At 38.6% G+C, this 26,014-nt stretch overlaps 1 protein-coding gene across 2 annotated transcripts in view; it reads left to right on the top strand.

The window, feature by feature from the left end:
- MME (membrane metalloendopeptidase) overlaps nt 1-26,014 on the top strand; it is a 58,494-nt gene that overhangs the window by 21,407 nt on the left and 11,073 nt on the right. For both annotated transcript variants that reach the window (XM_068953886.1, XM_068953885.1), the window contains exons 9-19: nt 1,353-1,487; nt 3,952-4,053; nt 7,139-7,275; nt 7,375-7,468; nt 10,637-10,765; nt 12,191-12,289; nt 14,171-14,251; nt 15,238-15,341; nt 19,522-19,580; nt 24,945-25,064; nt 25,763-25,896. In XM_068953886.1, coding sequence (XP_068809987.1) covers nt 1,353-1,487; nt 3,952-4,053; nt 7,139-7,275; nt 7,375-7,468; nt 10,637-10,765; nt 12,191-12,289; nt 14,171-14,251; nt 15,238-15,341; nt 19,522-19,580; nt 24,945-25,064; nt 25,763-25,896 — 1,194 coding nt within the window. The remainder of the gene's footprint in view (nt 1-1,352; nt 1,488-3,951; nt 4,054-7,138; nt 7,276-7,374; nt 7,469-10,636; nt 10,766-12,190; nt 12,290-14,170; nt 14,252-15,237; nt 15,342-19,521; nt 19,581-24,944; nt 25,065-25,762; nt 25,897-26,014) is intronic.

Genomic DNA, 26,014 nt, shown 5'->3' with positions numbered 1-26,014 from the left:
TCATGATCTTCATATTACACCAAAAATAAAGTTCATTGATGATGGTACCTGAAGATCTCTGTTGACTTACTGGTGTTTTCAGTTATGTCTGCATTGAATTTTTAAAAACCTGTTTACTGATTTGGATACTTAAAATGGTATTTGCAGTCCTGGTAGGCACTCTCTTTTGTGACTTCTCATTCTAGCTGTCAGGGGTTTCATAGCCTTTTCTCTCTGGTAAAATAATCTACCTATCTGGATTAAAAAGAACACCGAGAGTTTCGTCCTTCGGGGTGCTGCAAGGCACCTTCCTTTTTGAAGTCAGCTGTCAGTACTTTTCATGAGCGGTTCAGAGGTTTCCAGTGCGCACAGCCTGTTATAGCGCAGCGCTGTTGGCAGGTAGGAGAGGCTGACAAGAGGAGGCACGGCAATGGAGGGAGTTGTAGAATGGCTATAGAAATATATCATTCATTACAGGGGATGGGTCCTACTGCCTTAGGACCTGAACGTACTGAAATACCTCTTGGAATAAAGTTTGCTACCTGCATCCTTTAATAATCCAATTATTTTTCTGTAGTTGCTTTAGGAGATTAAGTTATTCTGCATAAAATCTGTATATTTAATTGCATTTAAAAAGCATACTGAAAACCGCATTTCTGTTGAAGAGAGATTGTGGATTATCGGAGGCACTACAACAATATTCAGTTCTTTAAAATATAGTGCGAGATCTGTAAAATATAGTGAGAGATTGCAGATATTTACAGTGTAACATTTAAGAGACTGTATTTCAATATTTCTATTCCTATCCTTGGTAAGTTCAGATATGTTAAATTTAATACATACAATACTACCTATAGTATATTTAGATATACTAAATCTAGATACAGGGAAATGATTTCTAAACGTGCCAAGGAGCAGCAGAGGAGTTGCACTGCTTCTGGGAGTTAATTTTCCCACAATGCTAATGCAACACAATTCCATCAGCATTTCTCTTGGCTTTATGTTTCTGGGAACACTGCTCTTTGGGAGCAGTATTTTTGGAAGTTACAGTTAAAGTGAGCTAGAAAAACATGGGTGACGGTTTAAATATGGATGTCCAAATGTCTCATTTTAATTAATGAAAACACCGTGCGGTGGTCGACAGCGTTTAGCTTTGAACAGTACTACAAATCATACAGCAATTTTCCATGAGAGAATTTTCAAAGTTAATTTCCATTTGTGATAAAACAGTATTTCAGAATAAATTACTACAAAACTAAGAAAGGGGTGAAGAAAAAATAGTTCATAAAGATCATGATGAAATCTTCAAGTAATCAAGGTACGCTATACTTTGAAGAGTTTTGTCTTTAAATTATGTGTGTTCTTTCTTGCAGGCATGTTCTGCCTATGTTGATTTCATGATTTCTGTAGCTAAACTAATCCTCCAAGAAAGAAATATTTCTTTCAATGAGAGCAAAATTTCTGAAGAAATGAAAAGAGTTATGGACCTGGAGAAAGAGATTGCCAATGTAAGAAAAAACATTTTTCAAGTATCCTTTAAATAAATGACTTTCTTCTTAATGCCTAAGAAAGCCACTTGTAAACTGAGTTAAGTTTCTGGCGAATGTTATTTTCTGGGATCAAACGCTGATCAAAAATGTGTGGAGCCTGGCACACCTAAACGGAACACCTAACAAGAGATGCCTTTGAATGAGCAAGGGAAAATACTTGAGTCAGCTGTCTTCCAAGCAGCAAAATGCATTAGCCTAACCTGCGCACAAAAGTCCTTCAAAAGAAGAAAAAGAGAGCGAGAGACAGAGGCAGAGAGAGACAGACAGACTTGGTTCTGTGCAGTCTGTTTTAGAAAAAGTGTCCTGGGAGACGCTTTTGGGGCCTCTTTTCTCTTTGTCCTTTTCTCCACTTCTGCAGTTTGGTTGTCGGAGCAGTAGATCCCCAACCCTTGGCCTGCCATACAACACAAAGTAATCTTTGTCCTGCACAAGCTGTTCCACACTGCTGATTGTTCCAAGTGCATTTTTAATCAAATGCTGTTCTCCAAGAAAGTATGCCTTGGAGAAATAGCTAGCATTTAAAAATGCATGGAGAAAAACAAATGGAAATTCAAACATTCATGAGCAAAAAACACAACCTGTGATTATTAAACATTTCAGAAGGAGCTCCCTGAAGCTGAGTATGACTGTAAAACAAGTCAAATACAAATCTAGCTTCAGTTATTTTTCAAGTTACACTGACAGTAATGACATGTGTTTGGCAAACAGAGACTTTTCCCCATTTATATAAATTATAACCTTCCGATTATCTTCACATTTTCCTGAGAAACACACCTGTGGACCTAGATCAGAGACGGAAAATAATTAAAAGAAAAGGGATTTACTGGAGAAAGGTTTGAAGGGGAGTAAGAAAGGAAACTGCAACTGAAATTTTTCTACGGCAGTTACTGCTAGTAAAGGCTACACGTGTTGATGGGTAAGCTGCTGTTGCCCAATAATTTTTTAACCACTTTCACCAAAGCTTGAAAATGCAGCACCAGCCTGAAGGTTACAGGAAGAGAGATAGCATTGTGCTCACAGGAATTTGTGAAGAAAATAAATACAGAGAAAAAATATTAAACGCAGCATAGATTAGAGAGAAGAATAGGAAAGAGGGAGTAGAAGAGAAATCTGGTTTTTAAAAAGATGGAGAAAAAGAGAATAAAGAGTGGATACGTCTCATTTTTCCACAGCAGATGGAATGGGTGAAATCTACAATTTTTGCTCCTGACAAGTCAGCTGGAGTATCCCAGGCAGGGGACAGGCAGTATCGGTGAGAGTAGTTCATCCCATGAACTACTCCCCTGGATTACAAAAGCAGTCTTCTCCCATAGTCATTTGCGTGCCTGCATTTTCTCTCCTTGCTATCAAAAAATATCAAGGTAAAAAGGAAGGGGCAGTTGTGAGGAGAGAGTGCGGATGCTGTCACAAGGCACTTCCACATGAGAACAACGGTATGAAAGGGGATGCAAGAATGTATGGCAGACACCTGCAGAAGCATCTTAGCAGAGGACACACTGAGGTTTGAAGAAAAGAACAGAAACATATTCAAGAGAGTATTTAGAGACCAAGGGAGTAATTTGGATGCAGTAGTTACCATTAGACCTTGTTTTTGTCTGTTCTTGGTATGTCTGTATTGTCTGCACTGTTATCCCAGAGATTTCTGTGCTATCTAGAGACTCCAGTGCTAAACCTGCCTCACAAAAGTACCACCACAGTACCAGTTCACTGGCAGTTAGCCAGTTTTATTGTCCGTAAGAAACGGCTCTACTACAGGCATCAAGGCATTAATGTATGCACATTCTTCACAACGCCCTGGTGCAAAACTGCATTCCCTAGACTAATACAAAGCTTACGTGAGTTATGACTCCCTTTCTGTACAGTGGTTCAAGTAAGCGCATACTAGCTAGCGCATGCATCCTGACCAGAATGTCCACATTACGTTCCTGTCACAGCACGCTTGTCACCCTATCCTCAATAAATACATCATCTCCTTTATTCCCTTCTCTCAGGATTTTGCGCCTTGCATCATCCCATGGACATTACTCACACATTCTTGTGTTGACCGTACCTATTGGTTGACCGTACCTACGGTAAAAGTAGGCCGTACAAGGCCTGCTTTAACTAGTGCTTCGAGTACTATGGTTCTGTGTTCCAATTAATGTTGCTGCACAGCCTGTGCTATTGAGGCTTTAACACTAAACAAATGCAAAAGTAAAGCTCCGTATTGTCATCAGAAATTTAGCTCATTTAATCTATCCTTTTATTTGCTTGTCCATAAAACGCTGTCCATACACATGTGCAAGATGCTTCCCAGTTACGTGCTCTTCACATAATGATGTATCAAGCTAGAAACATTTTTTTCTTTTTACTTACCACTTCCCAAAATTCTTGCAAACTGACTCAACGCACATAGTAATTTTCTAATGTTTAATTCTGACAGGCAACAACAAAAGCTGAAGACAGAAATGATCCAATTCTGCTGTACAATAAAATGACATTGGCACAACTCCAAAACAACTTCTCAGTGGAAATTAATCATAAGGTGAGTGATCAATAATCTAGTATTTTAAACACTAATATATAGCTGATGGGATTAAACTACCAAGTCTGACAAATGATGTATTTTAAAAGACAGTTCTTTCTTGGGCTTCGACACATGTGAAATTAAACTGGATACCTGAAGTGAACAGCGCATTACCAAAACACCGTGCTTCTGTACCACCTGTTTGTCCTTACTCCAAGGTAGATCTCGCCCCTCTGCTTCAATATAAAAAGATGGAAAGGAGAAAGGAAAAAAAATAAACACTGCAAGCTTGACCTACCCTAATGGCTTCGGGATGGTGAATCTTGCAACACTTGCACACACACAACCCTTGCTGGAAATCAAGACAGTATTATTTGCAGAACGCAAAGAAATCCCCTTCCTACAACGTACTACCACAGCAGTGTGCTTTACGGAAGATCCAGAGGGCTCAGGTCACAAGTTGAGACTGCAGCCACCAATTTATTCACGTATGTTGTAGTGTAACAGTTTAGGCCCTCTCTGTTTACCCGAAGCTGCAGATTAAGAACAAAGTCCTGTGTTTCCATCATTCCATCTGTAGAACAGGCTCCCAAGGCAAGCAGAAAGCAGCCCATGAAACAGGAAAATTCCCCCCTTCCCTCCCACTTGATGTTTCGGCTCTACGTTTTCTCTTACCCTAAGCCATGTGCTGTTTGCAGAGTACAGCCTTTAATTAATGGTACCAGAAAGCTGAGGTTAAGAATATCCAGGGATTTCATAACATGGGTGTGCCTCCTCAATAACAGATCATGTCCTGCTAGACATGGGTATTTCTATTATAAACAACTTCTACTTCAGTACCTTGCACACAAGCAAGTTAGCTTGTGTGTTACATGGCAAGCACCGAGGTCTGACTGGCAGGAGTGCATTACTGAGTCTTTTGAGGCCAGTAAGGTACTATGAAACATTATTACTCCTGTCACAGTTTCATTATCACTGCCATTTTACTGACTTTAAATTGTTCAACCTTAAATTATATGAAAGTGCCATTCTGCCTAGCTTACCCAATTCCTCATTTCATAACTTACCATCTCCCACAGATCTTACTCAAAACAATTGTCATTACAGTCATAATGTCACAATGCACTCATAATGTCAGAAACAAACTTCTCTTGTTCAAGAAACGGTATTGCCCTGGTTATTTTTAGTTCCTGGAGAGTACTGCAGATCAGCAATAATCATGCGCTCTAAATTTATCCAAAAAATGCTTAAAAGACACATGATGGGAGTTAGTAGTGTTGTTGTAATGGTTCTAAGGATAGAACAGCAATTATTCCTAAACTTAGCAAGCAGTTTGCTGCTTCTCCTTCAAACCTGAAAAGACTGCACGCCTGAAAGCTTATCTGCTTTCCCCAGCTCCATAAGTTTGTCTGATGAAAGGTGTGACCTCTCCCAACAGAGCTTTCCTCTCAAAAGATAGACTGGGAAAAATCGCCAATACTTTTCAGACTAACAGGCATAACAAAAAGTTCTTAAATTAACAAAATTTTCTTTATTCATATAAAATACAAAGATGATCTGCTTTTCTTAAACATAACATCTTTCTTTTCATTCCTAAAAAACAGTGCCTCCCTGATCTGGTGAAAGTACTGAGTAGCTCTACAGTTTTGACATCATCCCTGACAATTTTCAGCTTCTACTCTAAATCATTTTCTCAGTCACACTGTGGCCCACAGAGGCTTGCCTCCGGTGGCCGTGGATTAGTAAACTGTGGGCCATATGGAGAACTAAAAGCAATGTACCTAGAATCAGCCATAACATTAAGTGTCATTCACTTTTAAAGTGAATGGAGAAATGGCTGGAGGAGTATACAACACTGTACAGTGTCAGAACTCCCAAGCTGAAGCATCTATCTGTCTCAGCCGGTGCCATGCAGAGCAAGACAAGTAACACATTTGAAACTTGTGTAAATACTTAGACTGCCACCAGCTGCAGGTGCAAACTTCTTGGGTTTTAGGGGGTAGGTTATACCTCCCATTAATATTACTTCATTGCTTTGGTTATGTGATAGAGGAACAGCCATGTGGCTGCACACAGCCTAGCCTCTTTCCTCATTTACAGCACAGCTGCTTCATACTCTTAGTCAAGAAGCAAGAGAATGATTCTATGTTCTCCTATCAGTCCTTTTACTCATCTGTTTTCTGAGGCCCATAATATTAACCAAGTAATTATCACAAGGAAAATGACTTTTCTTAGTAGAAAACTAGTAAAAATTTCCAGTTGAGAGTGCCCACGCACTAAAATAATGCTCTTTTCAGACTAGACGGACACTAACAAATAAAAACTTAACAGAAAACAATTTTGTTCTGGCTCACAGAAGTTACGTGGGCTTCTTGCAAAGGTGGATACTAGCATAAAGAAACTGGGGATTTAGAAAGAAAGAGAAAGAAAACCAAAGAGAAAACTATTCTTAGCATGAGATTTGTCTGTCACATTGTACTGCAGACTGAGCTGCTATCAAATCAGTTTCTTTTCCAGTGTCAAGCAATACAGCATGCAGAGGAAGTTTCATTACAGGTAGCAGATTTAAGTGCAAGTGTTTTAAAGCCTATTGAAATAAATCCTTTTAGGTACTTCTGTGTACTTCAGAACAAGCCCTTGCCATAGGCTTCAGAATGGATTCTCATATACTCCAAGAATGTCTTACTGCCCCATAGCTACAGAACCACCGTGTAATGAAAATCAGGCTTTTAGTCATGCTTCATTTTAAAAGTTCTTAGCAAAAAGGCAACTGAAATTTTGCTTAAAATTACATTTCTGCTTTTCTAGGCTAAAGGAAAGGATAGGCAACATTTTTAATTGTGTTACTTTGAAAACAAAGCAATGTCTAGACCCCTTCTGCCAAGTATCATCTTTGTTTTCATAGGATTTTAGAGCAAAAGAAGAACAAATGATCCCAGATGATAGGTTGCTATTATGATAACTCCATTTACAAGTATTGAAACTCTTAGGAAAACTAAAGGCAGAGCATTTGTTTCATTCAAACATATTCAGACGGGAAAAAATGGGGTTAAAGACCGTTTCTTTATGATTAACCATACAATAATGCATATGGCTTTTCCAGGTATTCAACTGGTCAAAATTCATAAATGCTATAATGTCAACTGTACAAATTTATGTTGAGAATACAGAACAAGTGGTTGTTTACGACCCAGAATACCTTATCAGGCTGAAGTCTATTCTTAACAAATATACTCCCAGGTAGGTACCTTAGCTATTCTTTTTATTTGCTTTTTATTTCCGGTACACTTCAAAAACCTAAAAACATTACCAGCTTACTATTGTTGTTTCGTTACACAGAGAAATTCAAAATTACATGATCTGGCGATTCGTAATGGATCTTGTAAACAGTCTAAGCCGTAACTACAAGGACACAAGGAATGCTTTTCGTAAGGTGCAGAAATTCATCTCTCTTTTTAAACTGTAAAGATGACCTTTATGAACCACAGAAGATAAATGTTTTATATAGCCGCACTATATAAATATTTCTTATGTTTTGAATTTTGCACACAAAAGCTAGAGATCTTTGCTGAAGCTTCTGCTGGAAGATCCATGTCGTTTAGATGATACATGCCTGATTGTTGGAGTGGATTTGAAAAGCACTGTTCTGGTACTCGGTCTCTGTGTTTGTCTGAATCTAAGCTAATCCTCTGATGACATGGCCATTTTGGTAATAGAACAGTACCATCTGTTTGCAAATGATTACTCTATAGCTCTGACTGACTTGTTACAAACTCTTCGGCATCCAAAAGTAATAGATTCACTGTCCAGCATTATGAGCCCAATACTGTTATTCAGTGATTTAATCCCGCAATTATTTTAGTGCTTTTAAGGAAATGATGAGCAATCTCACAAACATACAGAGTGAAGATGAAAGCCTTTACAATTTCACAGGTACAACTTCCTACTCTGTAGAAAGCCCTCTCTACATTGTTAAGCCCCATTAAAAAAAGGTTTAAGCTATTTTGTTATATCTATTAGGGGCAGAAGAAACATTTTAACACACATACATAACTTTTTAAGGGGATTCTGCTTGTTACAGAACAAGTATAATTATGGGAGAGAGTCAATGAATGCTCAGTGTGGTTGGTTTTATATATCTGAACATGGTAAGTCTTATTCATTAATTATTTGGCTATTTTCCCTACTCATGGAAAGTATAAAACTGTTTCAACATAAAGCTTCATATTTGCTTAGTATGCGTCATCAAGGAATACAATGTTTTGCAACTCTATAATGTACAAACTAAAGACATTCTCCACTGCCTCTTAGGACTTTGATGAGTAAGTTTCAGTTAGAAAAATTTCACTGTTTGAAACAACAACAACAGAAAAGATTTACCATAGTCTTATGTATAAAAACATATAATTTTTGAATAATTGATTAATAATAGGTGCTAGTGTAAGTAAATCAGCATTTGTTTTGTTAGTTTGCCTTCAGATATAAACATTTTAGGACAGTTATGGGAGATTCCTCGAATCTCCCATACTGTTTTTGCTGGGATGTGTGGCCAACTGGTCACTTCCACATTTAGAAGCCCATTTGTTTTAAATACAGAGGGCTTAAAATGTGCCACAAAAAGTGCCAGTGTCCTAGCAAAAAGATCACTGGATCTGCAACCAGTCCTCTAAGAAATCAGCAAAAAGATCTAACCAGATTACTAGACTGCACATTTAGATAAGCCTACATGTGTTACTGAGGCTATGCTGTGACTCTAAATCACTCATGTCTTTTTCTGCATCTCAAGGCCAAATTGTAAGTTACACAATAAAATTTCTTCAAAATCCTGCCCTTCCAGCAGCTCTACCATCAAGAAGCCCAGCTACAGGGGTGGAAGAGCACCCAAAGTAGCCTGATGAGCTGTTTTAATACTTACAGCTACTGGAACTGCATCCTGAGGATACAATCCCTCCTGCCAAAGAAACACATCCGTATCTTTTTTTTTTTTTTTTTAAGATTTACTTAAAGAGGAAGAACTATATTCCCTAGTGTAATTGAGAATTTATGCTCAGTGACATCAGGAGGTTTAATTTCTAATTGATCACCACAGTATACACAGCAGTCTACAGTAATGCACGGCAACCGCCTGCTACGAATAAGGAATGCAGATAAGTTTCTGTTGGTGTAGAAAGTATCACTTTGTTTTTTGTTGTGCATCTCTGGTGACACCAGGCATACTTTAAAAGACTCTAACTGAAGATTCCTGTGAAGGGCAGTCCTGGTCTGATGCAGGTCTACCATGTTCTCAGCCAACCTTCACATGCATGTCATGCTGAGACCAGTTAATCAACTATGATTGATTAACACTGACTTTTTAAATTGCAGACAACTAAGGGAAGTCTGAGCAGCACAATCTCTGTTGCATAGCCGTTCTGATTTTGTGGCTTATTTACTCTTAATATTGCTGAAATTTATTACTGGTTTTGCTTTGTTTGCAAGTTTTGAAGGAGAGGGGTTGCATTTACTTTTGCTAGTCGAGCATATGACTTCTGATGCAGCCTGTATGTGTGCAGGGAGTATCTAAAAGAGAAAGAAATGGACTAAGGACTGGCACATTCTCTACTCCATTCGGTTATTCTTCATCAGTAATGAATTACAAAAATCTGAAAAAGCTCCAACATTACAGGCTCTTAAGGGAGGCCTGCAGTAGATATTTCTGTACTGTGTTCTACTGGTAGCATTTTCAAAAGACTCTTCCTGTGTCTGCAATACTTGAAACATTTATGAGGGTGAAAGAAACATTACTAATTTTTCTTTCCAATACAATTCAGTTCAAAGTGTAGCAGTTACGGAGCTTTTAACACTGAAAGTCACTGGCCTGTGTCTCTGAAGAGATGCATAACGGCCTCATTATGCAAGACGAACTTCTTCATTATGGAATACGGTTTCAGCGTTGCCCTGTAATAGGATAACCTTCTGTTATATTCCTTGCATTCACATGTCATACTATTATCTTATTCTCTCAGTATTATCACTTATGTATAAATTACCATGACAAAATCCTTGCACACCTTGCATCAACATCACATAGAGTAAACAAGCGTGTCTACCCCCTCTACAGTGGTTCCTGTAAGCCCCCAAACATGGGAGGCTCTAGCAGAAGAAGCTGTAAGTTGAGGAGCACACTAGTATAGCTGCTGGGTGGGTGGAAAACACAATCTTACCCCTGAAGGAATGAATTCACTGCGTAATCGCAACGGCCCTGTCAGAGCCAGAATTGCAATTCAGATCCCCACAGCAGTGGAAGTTGTGTGTCAGTGTATTTCTCTTGAACTTCTCCTATTCTTGACTTTTACTGTAGTTTTCTTCTCTCTACCTTTCCATGTCTGGGAGGGATAAAGGATATTGCTAATTATTCTTATATTTCCTCAACCTCCGACCGACGTTCCCTTTGCTAAGTGAGTCCACCTAATTTCCATAAATAGTAAGTGAATTAAATGCATGTATTTAAGGTCAGTTAGGCTCCTCTGAAGTGTGTGTGTATCTGTCAGGCAGTCACTATGCTCCTTCACCTTTTGCTGGCCCTGATGTCATTGTTTTATCTAATGTTTATGTTTCACAGGCACTTTATGGCACAACATCAGAAACCGCTGTTTGGCGTCGTTGTGCAAACTATGTCAATGGCAACATGGAGAATGCAGTGGGACGATTATATGTAGAGGAAGCATTTGCTGGAGAGAGTAAACATGTGGTAAAGCTTTCAACGCACTTAACCCGCCTGCCATCCAAGGGGCTAAGTTTTACTGGACAAAGACTTAGTAGAGATTAGTTTCCTATTAAAGTGTAGCAATCCAATCTCATTTCATTCTAATGTCAACAAAGATGTCTAATTATAGTGAACAAGTCTTGGAAGTGGTTATAAGCCACCTCATTTGGCATAACTGGAAGCTGTTCCATTACTACACCCAATGTGAAAGGATCAATTAAAAAACTAACCACTCTAAAAAGACCCATTCTTTTCAGAAGCTGCTCAGCGCAAGTGAATCATTCCGTTGTATAGAATAAATGTTGTAGACTAGATCATAACAGAATTATCATCTAAGTGATGTTTCAACACAAAGAGAACCAGTAGTTACAAAAAGCAAATTGTTATGTTCAGGCTTTTTAAGGCTCATTTGACAATCAGGGTAGAAATTACTTCTCAACAATGCATCAGGAAACGTGAGTGCCAGCAATCTGCAACGATGGGATTCGATGTTTTGCACAGGATAGCAAGACAGGCAATTAGCAAACGGTACTGTGAACGGATGTCACTTAAGATTAAAAGAAAGCACTAAAAATACCATGGAAGGCTTCTTAAAGCAGACAAGATTAAAAAATAAGACATTAAATTTGATGGCCTTTATTTAAAAGATAATGTTTTATCTTTTACACCGTAACATAGGAATGGTGTATTTCAATAAAACTATTTTATAAGGCATATTTTCCAGAGAAAACATACTTAGTTTAAATATCTGAAATTACATCTTATTAGTGCTAATACTGTGCTTAATACACACTTCACAGTTTGACTGTCATTACTAGGGTCCGTGTCTAGCCATGAATTCCCCATCTATTCTCTAGGATTACCGGTCTTACGAAACAAGTCTGTCCGGACTGTTCATTCTTACTAGAGAACCAATACAGTCACAGCTTTTCCCTTGAGCCTGACACTACACATCCTGCCAACATGGGGCGCAGGGACAGGCAGAACTTGGTTATTTCTATTTGACCTCAATCACACAAAAAAATTGCTTCTAACCTGAAGTTAAACCTTAGTTGCTTCCTATCACTCCTACTGCAATCCAAGCTAAAATACACCATTTTTTGTGGCTGACACACAGACAGTAATTTGATCAGATACACAACAGCGGATGGGGTAGCTGACAGAATTCTTGTCACCTAATTAACTCTAATTTGTACTGCCTTATTAGCTCGTGCCCATCCTCTTTCCTCCCACAAGACAGGCTAAAAGCACTACTTAACTTGACCTCCAGGTTTTGTGTCTGGCCTCTAAACAGCGCACGCTCAAGCTACTAGTGCAAGGAAAACATCCCTATAGTAAACAAACTATGTCTTTGGAAAAATAACTGGATCATTTTATGTGCATTTGTAACATATTGACATTTTTTCCAAGGTTCAAGAAATGATTGCTGATATACGTGAGGTTTTTATAAAAACCTTAGATGAACTTACCTGGATGGATGTAGAAACCAAAAAGAAAGCTGAACAAAAAGTAAGTGAAATCTTAAGAGATTTGAAATACTGTATATTTCTTTAAAAATCAATATTTCAATTGTTAGTTTTCCTAAAGAAATCGAGCAGTCACATCTTTCACTGCATGTAGGTATATACACACACACTTAAAAACATATATGTGTGTTTATGTAAGCACGTGCAGCTTACAGACTTCCTGTATCAGAAATGAATTACATGGAAAATGGCCGCTGTGGAGATAAGCACAAAAGACAGGAGAAGTCTATACAGGAGATAAAGACCTTTCAGGCCAATCAGTGATTAAGGGGGAAGATGATGAATACCTACAAGAAAGAAATACTGAAAATGGGAAGGTATTCTTTACGGTCATTTGACCAGCTGTTAGGATCAATGGGACAAAAACAAAATCTCAAAACATATGACTGACATCATCAGTGAGTTCTCTTTTAAGGGAAGTCAGGTCAAGGAAATCTGGATTACACAACAGAAATCAGAGAGCCCTAAACTGGGAGCGAGGTAACTGAAAGAACTGTTTACATCCCTAATTTGTTATATTGCAGAGGTAGTCCAAGTTTTTCAATTTTGAGTTTTTAATGATATTTAATATTAAAATTTCATTTTAAAAATGGAAAATGTTATGTTTTTATTAATTATAGCACTGAATCTGGCATTTTTATCCAAATGTTGTTATAACATCCTAGAAAAAACTATTTAAACATCTGTCAAATATATTATTAGTTTATCAATCAACTCTTGACTGTATAGTCTGCAAAAAACCTACTATGGCAACAGATAACTAAGATAATCATGGCCATCTGGTGGCCTTATACCGATTCTCATGTGATCAAACAGTAGAGACGCAATTATGTGAAATGGTACTTATATACCACCCTGGTGATAGAGAATTGCCAATAACAACACATATCAATCAGATATAACGATACAATAGCTTCAATTCAGGAACGGCAGTAGAAGTGAGGCAGAGCACTGCAAAACCTAAATGAATTCTGTGCTATAATTAGACAGAGACAGTATATGTACAAAATCTATCAAATACTTGCATTGTTAAGAACAATTTAATGGACAAAGTCAGATGCAGACCATCTGAAAAGCTAGTATCAGAAACCCACATCCACTCTACAAGTTGCTTACAATGTTCACTTTTTTGTGGGAGTAGCCTAAATCAGAGAACTACTTGTATAAATAATGTGATTTAACCGCTACATATATTAAGACATATTTACATGGAAATATCAGAAAGAATTGCCATAGAATTATTTGCTGTTTGTTTTTTTTTAATTATTTCTGACATTGCCATCAAATAAAATGAACGTTTAGCTATCAAAAGAAACAGAATAAGGCTAGGGTTAAAAGACGTTGTCCAAGATTTCAAGTATTTCAAAATTTGGGGACATTTAAATGTATTGTTTTACTCTCATATAAATGTGTGAGCTGGTTAAGAAATGTGGAGGTTCTGGAAACGTTAAAATGTACTTTCCTGTAACATACTAAAGTTAAAAAACTTCTAGTCATGAATTTTATTTTTACTTTAAATGCTATGAGATATATCAAATATTTCAGGTTGACTGTTTGTTTAAACTAGACTTTCAACTGACAAGCATAGCTGAAATCTGTGTTTCGGCTGCACTGGGCATGTTTCTGTAAGTTTACTCACAAAAACAAAAACCAGAACATATTTTCTACAATCTTCCACTGTAATAAAGTAAACCATTAAACTTTATAGTGCTTTCAATGAATAAAGAAATGTTAATAAAAGCTATACATAGCTGAAGTCCTGCCTTCTCTGCAGTTGCTTCCATATTGCATTTATTATCTAATATATTATCAATTTCAACATATGGCTGGATTTGCTATGGAGATCAAATTATCTTTTTCTTAGGCAACAGCAATTAGAGAGAGGATTGGTTATCCAGATGAGATCCTGACTGATAACAATAAGCTCAACAGTGAATACCAGGAGGTAAGTATCCCCAATAGGCAGCATGATTAGGAAGGGATCTTAAAAGAAAAGCTGTGATTTTGCCTTCACACCCACGTGGAATCACGTGCATCTGCATAGAGTAATTCAGTCTTGTGCTCAGTTGGAGAGGTGTAAATAAAAGTGTATTAAAACCCACTGTAGTACAGCTGATCCAGTATAGCTAGAAGGTGATACATATTTGATGGTATTTCATGGGAACATACAGATTCTAGAGGAATTAGACGAGACTAGAACATGTAGCAAATGGTGTTCAGTATTTCTAAATCGGCATGGACTGATTTAACGCTGGTTTAAGTGGCTACAAGTATACATAATTGAGTTAATGTGCCTGGTTTTCCATGGATTGGAACTGGCCCCTGATGTGTGACACTGGACAAATCGTATAATTTAAACCGCATCTTTACTTTTTCAATGCAAAATGTGATCTCAGTATTCTTTTACCTTGCAGGTTCACTTTAAGAATAACTCCACTAACATGTGTAAAAGACATGCACCTTCAGGTAGAATATGCCTTAGCTGTTGTCCAAGAGACTAACACTTTTGATTTTGAAAAGTATCAAGAGGTATAACAAAAACATGTTTTTAAAACAACATCTGGGCCTTATTTTCAAGTGTTCTTTCTAATGTGGAATAACACCTTACCAGGCTGTTGGATACTGGTTTCAAGCAGGCAACTCTCAAAGGTCAGGGTCAAAACTAACTAATGCTGAACTCAATACATATAAAGAGGGAATAGAGACTCTGAAGAAGATCATACAGCCAGTAACACATACCTAGGTACAGTATCCACTCGGTGATGTAGCAGTGCACTGTAAGTCAAGTTCTAATTGTAGATCAAAAAATACTCTTAAAAATGCATTGCTGAGGTCAGCATGCTCAAGACTAGATTTTCCACATCCATCTGTCTTTTGTAGCAAATCAATAACACTAATATTAAGTCTTTTTTCTCCCCTCTTTCTTTTTAGTTGAACTACAAAGAAGATGAATACTTTGAAAACATTATTCAAAATCTGGTATTTAGCCAGAAGAAAAGGTTGAAAAAGCTTAGAGAAAAGGTGGACAAAGAGGAGTAAGTATTTAAAAATACTGCGTATAGCTTTTCACGCAGTTTCCACAGCAAGAGCTATTTGGTTGGAGGGTAATCAGTGATGATTCTCTTCCTTGCAGAGGGGAGCTAGGAGGGCATTGCTCTTTTCTCAAAGGCTGGATCTACGTAAGCAAGTAGTGCAACAAAATAGGAGCACGTCTTTAGAGCAAAACAGTTGGTGCCAAAGAGCCAGTATCCACACTGTTCCCGTTTCAAGGGAAAGGGCAGAAGGCTGAGTATTCTGGAGTAGCTCTCCTCTGGTTCCTTGGCTGTTGGAGTGCGTTGGGTGGACTCCTGTAGTGCCCCTTTTGCATTAAGTTCATTTGGCAGACGAATTTCATCTAGGTGAATTTCACTTCTCTTGCACAGAGGCTGCCAATCAAAGCGAGAATAAATGAGGACGATAGGGAATTTACTTCAAAAACGCACTCCTGCTCTGAATTAAAATACTTACATAGATGTGCCAAAAGACCAAAACAGCACATCCCCTAGCTGTACTGGCTACTCTTCCTGTCTCAGCTCTGAACCATTTGGAAGTTAACTCAGCCAAATCAGAAAAAAAGGCTGTGGTCACCATAGGCCACGCTAACTGAATTTACAGGAGTGTTCTTTTGAATAAGGACCACAGAGCCGGCTTTATATTGAGGAGAGAATGACAGAAGTGGCTTTCCCAGTCCTAAGAGAAGACTAAGGGGAAGTCTTATCGCTGTCTTCAACTACCTAATGGAAGGGTATATAGAGCAGCCTCCTCTTCTTAGAAGGGGACAGTGGTAGCACAAGCAGCAAAAGAATACACGAGTTGGAACATGGAAAATTCTCACTAGATGTTAGGAAAAACTTTTTTCACCATGTGGGTGGTCAAACAAGGCCCAGAGAAGCTGTGGGCTGGAGATACTCCAACCTTGTATGGACAAGCCAGCTGATCTAGTTGGCCCTGCTTCTCAGGGCAGGGGGGGCTGGACCAGATGACATGCAGAGGTTCCTTCCAGTTTCCACCTTTTCAGAAGATGAAGTATACTTCACACCTCTGCAATGGCCACTATGAAATTCCCAAATACTACATTGCACAAGTAGTTTAACTAGACATAAATATCTCTAAAGAACAGAGACAAAAACACTAGAACAAAAGCCAAAGTATACCTCCAGCATGTACCCTCCTTGTGACTCTCTTCCTTTAATCAGTCAAACAGATCAGAATGTCAGATGACTGGAGGATCTTTCTCTCATCTTTTTTTTCTAGACTTCCCATGCTTTCCGAAGGTTTATTACACCCGATCAAACACACAGACCTACAAGTGATGGTCACTGGTGTCTGCTTTGTGGAACATTGGGCTTGTAGTTCATAGCTTTTCACAACTATAGTCATTCTGGATAAATAGTTCCAGCTACTGCTTTTGCTGTTCTGTACTTACATATCATTAACTGAAAATGTATGCTCCACCTAACAGCCACCTCATTTCTGTTCTAACCTCAAGCTTTGAGCTTGGCTTGTTGAGTTACTTCAGCTTAATTTAACACAATTCCTGTTTTGTTCTCACAACAGTGGATCAGTTAGGAGTAACTACCGTAAATTTAATTGCATTCAAAGATTACATAAGTGAACCCAGAAGTATCAACCACACGTGATTATTTTCTAATAGTTATCATTTGTTCTGCACATAAATTTTCACCTAATCACAAATCAGGATCTTCCACACAATAAACTGGGTTTTTTTCTAGTTTAAGTAATAGACACTGTCAGAATACTTTTCATCATTTTTTATGACTGGCATACGCAAATACAACTATCACATAGATCATCTACAGCTTCACCCTGTTAGTCCAAAGTCTGCTATGAAAAGATATACTTTCATACTTTCAGCATACTTTCCCATACTGTTTGTTAAGTATAATAAAACTAGCCGACTCAACACAGCTCCCTGCTTAACTAGTTATGTAAAAGGAAAAACCTCTCCATTACAAATCAGCATATTGGCGCATATCCTCCGAATTGCTAAGACCTCCAGCCTTTAATCTAAAACCAAGCTCCAAGACTTTTATTTTTACTTTTTCAGTCCTAACAATTCCTTGACTAGCGACTACGTCCCAGTATTGTACTAGTGCGGGACAAGGCCCACAGGCCAAGAGGCCCAGAGAGGCAGATTAAGCAGATCAAGCAGGCATAGCTGTCCATGGTAAAACACACTGAACAGTAAGAACATTATGAAACTGAGAGAAAAGAAACGGCTCTGCTATTAACAATGCAAAAATCCCACAGCCTGTGTATTTCTTGGTTCTGCTTCCTGATTCTGTAAATTAAACCTTTATGGACTTCCTGAAGTCCTGAAGTGGTAGGCAGTTTCTGCCAGCTGTATCACCTGCCACTACTGATAACTTAGCAGCTCTCCCCTCAAAATAGTCACTCTTGTGTCCTCCTTATCATTTGAAATATTTTGGCAAAAAATTTTTTTTAAATCAGTAATTCAGGTAAATATGGGTATCCATAATTTTAATTATTGATAAATCCTTGCACAAAGGATTAGAAAAAGCAACCTTTTGAACTCCATTTTGAGGTTTCATTGCAACTTGATTAGGCTCTTCTGGCCTTCCTTTTGAGAAGCAGAAGGTATGAATCAGGCAAATGAGGGGACCTATGCTGATGTCTTATTACTATTCACGTTGTTGACTGCTTTCTGTAAGTAGGATCGAAATTCAATAAAAGCAAGATGAAGGGCAAACTTCAGAAACCAGTCCTTCTTCCACTGCTGTTAGTACTTTGCTTGCCTTATAGATAGGAATTTCACTCAGAGAACATGAAGCCAAAAAATACGACTTCAGTCATGTAAGGCCCTAACCATTGTATACTGCCAAAGAGGTGATCTCATTTTCACCGAGATCTTTTTCTGAAACATTATTAAATGCATCTAATAATGACCTACACCATAAGGCCACCCCTTGCATGTGATTCTAGGAATTTCATCGGGCGACCACTGATGGAAGCCAGTAAAATTGTAAACTGTAAGCCAAAAAAAGGGTTAAGACTCTTCAGGTATTTCCCCCTACTTTTGGCCAGACCCAAAAACGATGCTTAGGGCTTTCTGCAAGGAAGGGAGGTATTACTGAAGCTGAACCATAGGACTGTTAATTAAGGCCTGTTTTCTGCCACAGATCTCAAGACGATCTTTGTATGTGCTTTCATTCCTCAAAAAACAGTTGTAAGGAGAATATTGCAATAGTTTCCAATCTGATACTTATAATGCAATGGTATTTCATATAGCTGGATATATGACAGTGATAGGTGACACTGAAATCCTTCTAATTAAGCATGCTGAACAACTTTAAATCTCCATTTAGTCAATGACAGCTGAAGGCACAGAATCATCTCTCTTTTATAGCTCTTGAAGTTCTCCTTGGTCAGATGGGAAATTTTGCTCCATTGCAGATTTGCTGATTTTTCTTTGATGGAGGGGTCTCAAATTATTACTGTATCATAAATAAAAGTCCCGTCATCCCCAAATATTAAGATACCAATATAACCTCAGCTTCTATGTTTCAGTTTCTTTATATGGGAAATTTTGCCTGTACAATGCTGCAGTGTGAACAGAAACAAAAAACTAAATAGCCTTGATAACCAGTGTGGATAATAAAGAAGTGCCACTAAGATGATCAGTGGATCAGTGCGTCTGACAGATGAGCCAGAGGTTGAGAGAGCTGGGATAGTCTAGCCTCGAGGAGAGAAGGCTCAGGGGGGATCTTATCAACGTGTATAAACACCTGATGGGAGGGTGTAAAGCAGATGGAATAGACTCCTCTCAGTGTTGTCCACTCAGTGGTGACGGAATGAAAGGCAGCGGGTGGCGCAAACTGAAATATGAGAAATTCCATTTAAACATAAGAGAAGACGTTTTTACTGTAAGAGGGTGGTCAAACGCTGGAACAGGCTGTCCAGAGAGGTTGTCAAGTGTCCATCTTTGGAGATACTCAAAACCCAATTGGATGTGGCCCTGAGAAACCTTCCCTTGTTGACCCTGATCTGAGCAGGGGAATTGGACTAGACAATCTCCAGAGGACACTTCCAGCCTCAGTTATTCTGTGATTCAGTTTCTAGGCTTGTTCCAGTACTCAGTTAACCCTGCCATTAAGAACTGAATTTCTAACATGTATTCTTCTGTATTATCATTAGGTGGATAAGCGGAGCTGCTGTTGTCAATGCCTTTTATTCTGCAAGTAGAAATCAGATAGGTAAGGTTTACCAACTTATTCACTGGATACAGCTTTAATGGCCAAATTATACATATATATTTTCTAAATAAAAGAAGTGAAATGAACTTAATATTATGGGGGTTGCAGAAGGGCCCCAATACAGCAAAATTAGAGGTTCCACGGCTTGAGAACAGTGACTGGAGCATTTTCATCTCATTTTCTGTATGGCCTCTGTGCAGAACAAGGAAAACAGCTTGCGATTCAGCTGTGAAAGCAAAAGCAGTGCGGTGTGGCTAGAAGTTCACTGACCCAATACATTTGGTGGTGCCAGCCATTTTCAATGGGATGAGCAGGAGTTGCAGTAACTCTTTTTATCTAAAGGGAACAGTGATTCAAAGAAAACTACAGCACTTCCCTGCCATGCAGTAGATGTGGATTCCGTTCCTTGGAGCCCCTTCAGAACCCCTTTGTACAAGCTTACTTAGTATGGCCTTCGAAAGGATGCTGAATGACGTCCTGCTGGTTAATGAATACACCAATTCAGTGACTGAACTTAAAATCCTGTAACATTTTGCACGTTCAGGCCAGAATCAGAGTCCTGTGCTTGTTCTCATTGAGCAGTACCTTTCCTCTGTAATTACCGTTATGGAAAGCAATCAGGCAGGTCTAGAACAAATGTCCTTTTAACAAGGCAACCAAATATGCTCTGCGTTTGATGACTGAGTAACGCTGAAATATTAGCGCAAAGACAGCTTATCCTCATTTTCTATTTTCCTCATCTCCAGCAGCTTCCCATACACAACTGTAAGATCTAGCGCTCCGAAGACAGACTCCAGGGATGCAGCTTCTCAGGAGCTGTGCTGAGCAAACTGTCCCAGTTTGGACCAGGAGCTTACAGGGTTAGTGCTTCTGGAGCATATGTTCACTGTTCCAGAGCTGCTTCGAGTCCCAGGCCATCTGACAGAAATCCTGCATGATTTCTGTCAGCACCTTCTCTAAGCAAAAATAATCAAAGACAGTTTGAACAAAACATTTAGGTGAACAAAACATTTAGGGCTCAATGAAATCAGCTGAATGAAAAGAGTTTTCTCAGAAAATTTCTCACCACCTATCCTATGTTTAGCACTTCAAGATCTATGGATGAACCACAGCATATCAGAGCTCCATACTAGTATTACTTTTAAGTAGTCACGTTTAAATTGTAACATTCTCAATTGTTAGCATTGCCTATCTTAAATGCAAAGTTCTACTATATATTCTTTTAAATATGGCTTAGTAAAAGTTTAAGGAATTTTGAGGCATCCTCAATTGCTGTTCCTCATGGTGTCAAGCGTGACAGATGACTTCAGATTTATGGTCCGTCAGATGTGTCATCTCCACTTAATTCTGCTTCTTTTGTGTTGGAAAAATGAAAATGTAAGCCTGGCAAATTAAACCAAGAACAAAGCAAGTTTAAAAAAGACGGGGAAAAGTTCAGGAAAAAAAAGTTTTAAAAAGTTCAGTAACAATGACATAGTTTTAGTAATGCTTTTGGGTTTGAACATTTCTAATGTCAGCCTACCCAAAACCATGGTTAAAAATAACTTAGAATAAAAGAGAAAGCATTAAAAATGCTTTTAAAGAAATAAAAAATCAGCTATAGCTAAAGACTAGAACTGCATGGAAGCAGCAGAAGCTCTGGGGCTTCTCCTCTTGTGAACAGTATCAGCTCTCTTCACAGCGGTGCAAAGTCTGTCCAAGAGTCTCCAAGCATTTTGTAACGCTAATTACGCCTGTTATAATCTTCCTGTTATACGAGTTCTACAGGTATTGTTATCCACATTTCTTATCCACATTTCTTATCCACATTTCATAAATTGCAGTGTCGTTTCTAAACTATGACCCTATGACACTATGACCCATGTATCACTCCTGAAAATAAGTCTGAAAAATGAAGGACCTTGTCCTGAAGGCCTTTGCACAGAAATGAAACAATATTATTTCTTGTTTATTTATGAAGGCTTCCAAAGAAAATATTTGGTGGAGACATACTATTTTCATTGCCAGGGATGAAATGACCATTTCTTTTCGGTCTTCAATAATAGCTGCCTATATAGTCCTATTCCTCTTATCCAATGGACCATTAAACCAAGGTGAAAAGTGTCAGGCACTCTCTTCCACTGGGCTCTCACAACGTTAGTGTCAAAAATGATATCACTACCCTGCAAGATTGCCACTACCAGCAGGAGTTTCAGTAGCCCCAGAGGTAATTTGAAGCTTTAATCTGGGACTATATATTATTCTTTATTACACTGCGAGAAGCAGTCCCTGCTTTGTAGAGTGTAAGCAGAGCTGCACTAAGCCAAATGGATGCACTTTTCTTCGAGCTTTTATAGGGTGTGTTTAATATGGCATACTAACATTTTCACGGTAGGTGTTTTCTGTGCAAAAACATAAACTAAAACTTATTGAGCACCCCTGATCATATAGTTACCAAGACTATTCCTGCAGGTTTAAAGGAATAACATCAAACGTATAATGGGAAAAAATCAATAAAGTCAAGTCAGATTTTCCAAAGGATTTCTATTTTTCTCATTTTTAATTTCTTCTGTCCCCACTGAAGAGTTAAACAAGCTAAAAAATAGCCATGTAGTCCTAGATTTTCAGATTTTAACTGAGTTAGATGATATATTAGACAGATGCCTGCAAATGTGGTGCTGATTTCTCCCACTGGTCTCCAGTGCTTTGCAATTGCTTGCACTTGTAGAAGCACAAAAAATAATGTTTTGAGCGTACAGGGACTGCAGCATTAGCAGTGTCACCAACAGGCAGGCTAGAATGACGGAGGAGGCATGGAGAAAACTCTTCACAGTGGAGGAATCATACAAGGGACATGAAAATACAGCCCACTATTTGTGGATAACCAGTGTAGTGCTGTTCGCACAGGAATTCAGTAGGCATACAAAACTCACCTATTTTTAGGTTTCGTATCCTAGTCAAAACTGGTGGTTTGCTAAGGTTCCTGAGCTTTCACAGTTAACCCAAACTGCTCTGGCTTTGCAGTGGGTTCTAAAGGTAAAACATGAAACAAGCACCGTGAAATCCAGTACAGGCTTAAAAAAGGCAAAGTTGTGTTGACTTAAGTGACCAGTGCTGTTTGGTTAGGGATGGCAACCCAGGGCTGTCAGTTAGGCCGGAGGTGAGGCGAAGCAAGCATTATGAAAATATTCAACGCTCAGAATAAAAACCTGCTCACAAGGCTTTGTTTAAAATAGCTTTGGTCAGTATCTTGTAGAAAAGGAATTATAATTCGGAAGACTGAAGCTGATGACTGGCAGTTAATATGAGCCAGAAATTCTTATTTCATTCTTCAGCTATGGCGTGTCACAGGATAATTAAAGCAGCATGATCTTTAGAGCCGATGTCCGAATTAGCTTAGTAACACCCTTAAAAAGAATTCCCTTTGAAAGGGAGCTTTCTGCAGGACGTGTAGGAAATGTACAGCTCCATTATTATGCTTTAGTATGGCCCTGATCCTCACTGTAACATCAGCAGCACTGATAGGAAGGAAGGTACTCAACCTCAAAAAGAAATTAGAGGAGCTGCTGCTGTTAAGTTAGCCCATCTTATGTTTCTATAGGGATCCAGCTACCTCTGACCCCGCAGGCAGGTGTGCACAATTGAGTTGACCCATGTTCTGGCTGTGTGGGGATACTGTGCAATACTGTAATTCCTGGTGAAAGCGTTACTGTTCCCCAATAGGTTCAAGAAGGAAAGTAACATGTTCTTCTGTCAGGGTGCACAGAGTTTGAGGGAAATACTTTTTGCCATTTTCCATCTCGGATGTTCTCAAAGTTGAGAAGTACAATCTGCCCTTTATATCCCAAAATAGTTGCACTTATCTCTTTCTTCTTTAAATCTCTGCTTGAAATTTATCACATAGGAAGAATATCTGTCCACTTGGGACCTGTGTTACGTAAAAGCAGTCATGGAACATGGTTTTCAGAGGGCAGAGTGAAATAAAAAAAAAATCTAAGAATTCTGACAGCATACTCTTAAAAATAGAGGAGGTGACTGTGACTGTGCGTTAATTAAACTGAACTGAAAACCCTGGGGAACTGTCTGCCTTCAGCAAGGGAGGATGGTCTTATATTTTGAAGAAAAGCATAGACTGAGCTAACAGAGTTAGAGTTGTAGTATTCCAAGCCACCAGGACTGAGGTGTATCATACTGAGTAAATGCCTTGCTAGCAGCAACCTCCAAAAAAAGAGTCTCCTGATGCTGTACTCTATAAAATCGTTCCATATTGCCAGTCATTAAAATGGCTTACCACACAGTATGGCATTTGCGCTCTTGTCTTTACTATCAGTATTTCCTGATAACAATTAACATCAAAACATTTGGACGTTTAATTCCATGTCAAAGTAGCAATGTAATAGAATGACTGTCAGTAGGCAGCAGTTTGCACAGGACAGCAGTAACGGTTTCTTTTCCAGCCTGTTTATTAAATTTCTGTCTTCCCATAGTTTGTTCTTCTCATGAGAGAAAAGGCTAGAGCCGCACTGAGATTTATATAAAAATGCAAAAAGTATGTTTTAATTTTCTGTGTGAAACCTATCCTCTTAATTCCTCCTTCTGTTCAAGTTTTGTGATGTTACAAGAATCTCACTCATGATGAAAATTAATACTTTGTATTGCTGCAACAGGGTGAAGTATAGGGAAAAGGCTCGAATGAGATATAAAGGATAACATAATTCTTTATTTTATACCTAAGAACAAAGTTTATTTTGTGTTAATTCCTCATTTAAAGAAAGATCACAATTGCAACGTGATTTCTTTTTGCTAATTTGATTTTTTTAAAGGCCTAGAAAAATGAGCACAGAGGTGGGTGAAAAGAAGCTCTTTGTTCCAATTCTTCCACTGCCAGCATGACCTATTTTTATTGATTCTAGTGGGAGTTACTAATATTTTCAGTGGGAGAATAAATTCCTCTAACATTGACTTCTGGCGGGGGCAACGATCAAATAATTTATTCATTCTAGAGGAACACCCTCCCACCTTTCATGATATTGTGAGATTTCTTTAATAAAGATATGTAAGTCTGAGAATGCTAAGTGCTGTAGAATGAAAAATTGCAAGTGCTTCTTTGCAAAGCAAAATAGTAACAAAGACAAAGTAAAAGCCAATTTTGCAAGTATCTGAAGAGCTATTTTTCTTTACCCTAGGCTGGAGGCAGGGGAGAATGGGCCCACTGGACTGCTTCTACTATCCTACAGCCTCTATGATGTGTAAATTCACATAGCGTTTCTGAAAAATCTGAGGGAATGGCATGACTTTATTTGGTAGAAGCCTATAAAAAAGGCCTGTTCGCACTGTGCACACAGGATAAGACGACAGTACCTTAATCACGTTGTTTTTTTGCAGTCTTCCCTGCTGGCATTTTGCAACCCCCTTTCTTCAGTGCAACCCAGTCCAAATCACTGAATTACGGTGGCATAGGCATGGTCATCGGTCATGAAATTACACACGGTTTTGATGACAATGGTAAGGCACTGAGTTTCTAATTACAAGACTTTTGGTACACAGTATGTTCTACAAACTTGAGTGCTTAATCAGTGCAGGGCGCAGATAAAGTGAAGTTGCCAAATATCAGACCAAATTTGGATTTATCAGGCTTAATAGCGTTGTTCCCCATGATGATTTCCAAGAGTACCAGCCAAAGAATTCCACAGAGACTACTGTAGCTGCAAGGCTGCAGCAACAGCACAGGATATGGCGGCACACAAGAGCTTTTCAATTTAGTCGAAGGTCCCTTACTTTTCCCAAAGGCTCCATCAAAAATATACTCATTAGAGGGTAGAAATGATCATAAGCTACGAGTGATTGCGAACAGGGTGTATTTACTAGGCTGGCCTAGGTCTGAATTCAAGGGTCAAGCTATCAGACCACCGGTCAGCCACGTTTCATTTCTAGACCCACAGCTCTACCAGTCACAGGTAGAACACGCCAGGCTTCCTAAGAGAGCCTTAATTCTATCTTGTAATTCAGTGTGAATTGTTTTCTTTTCCTCCTTAGCTGGAATAGAGCCCTCTTAGAAAAAAGAAAAATAGAAGAGCATCATCTGTGTGACTGCCTCATTAGGCAGAAAATTTTCACATGAGTTATTCTACTCTACTTGCTACTCTTACTGCATCAGAAACCTCTCTTCTTGTATACACAATTCTGTTAATGTATTCTTATAGGCAGAAATTTTAATGAGAATGGAGACCTCATAGACTGGTGGACTGAAGAATCGGCACACAATTTTAAGGAGCAATCGCAGTGTATGGTGTACCAGTATGGAAACTTTTCATGGGACCTAGCAGGTGGACAGCACGTACGTCACATTTATATATTTGTATCTACCAATGCTATTTTAAATGAGAAAACACAAAATCTTAAGTCCTTATTCACAAGTGCTGTCTTGGCTTACAATCAACACTGTCCAGCCCCTA

This window comes from Struthio camelus, chromosome 9 (genome assembly GCF_040807025.1).
Source record: "Struthio camelus isolate bStrCam1 chromosome 9, bStrCam1.hap1, whole genome shotgun sequence".
Classification (NCBI taxonomy): domain Eukaryota; kingdom Metazoa; phylum Chordata; class Aves; order Struthioniformes; family Struthionidae; genus Struthio; species Struthio camelus.
Note: the sequence above shows the minus strand (reverse complement) of the source record. Positions and strands in the feature narration are given on the sequence as shown.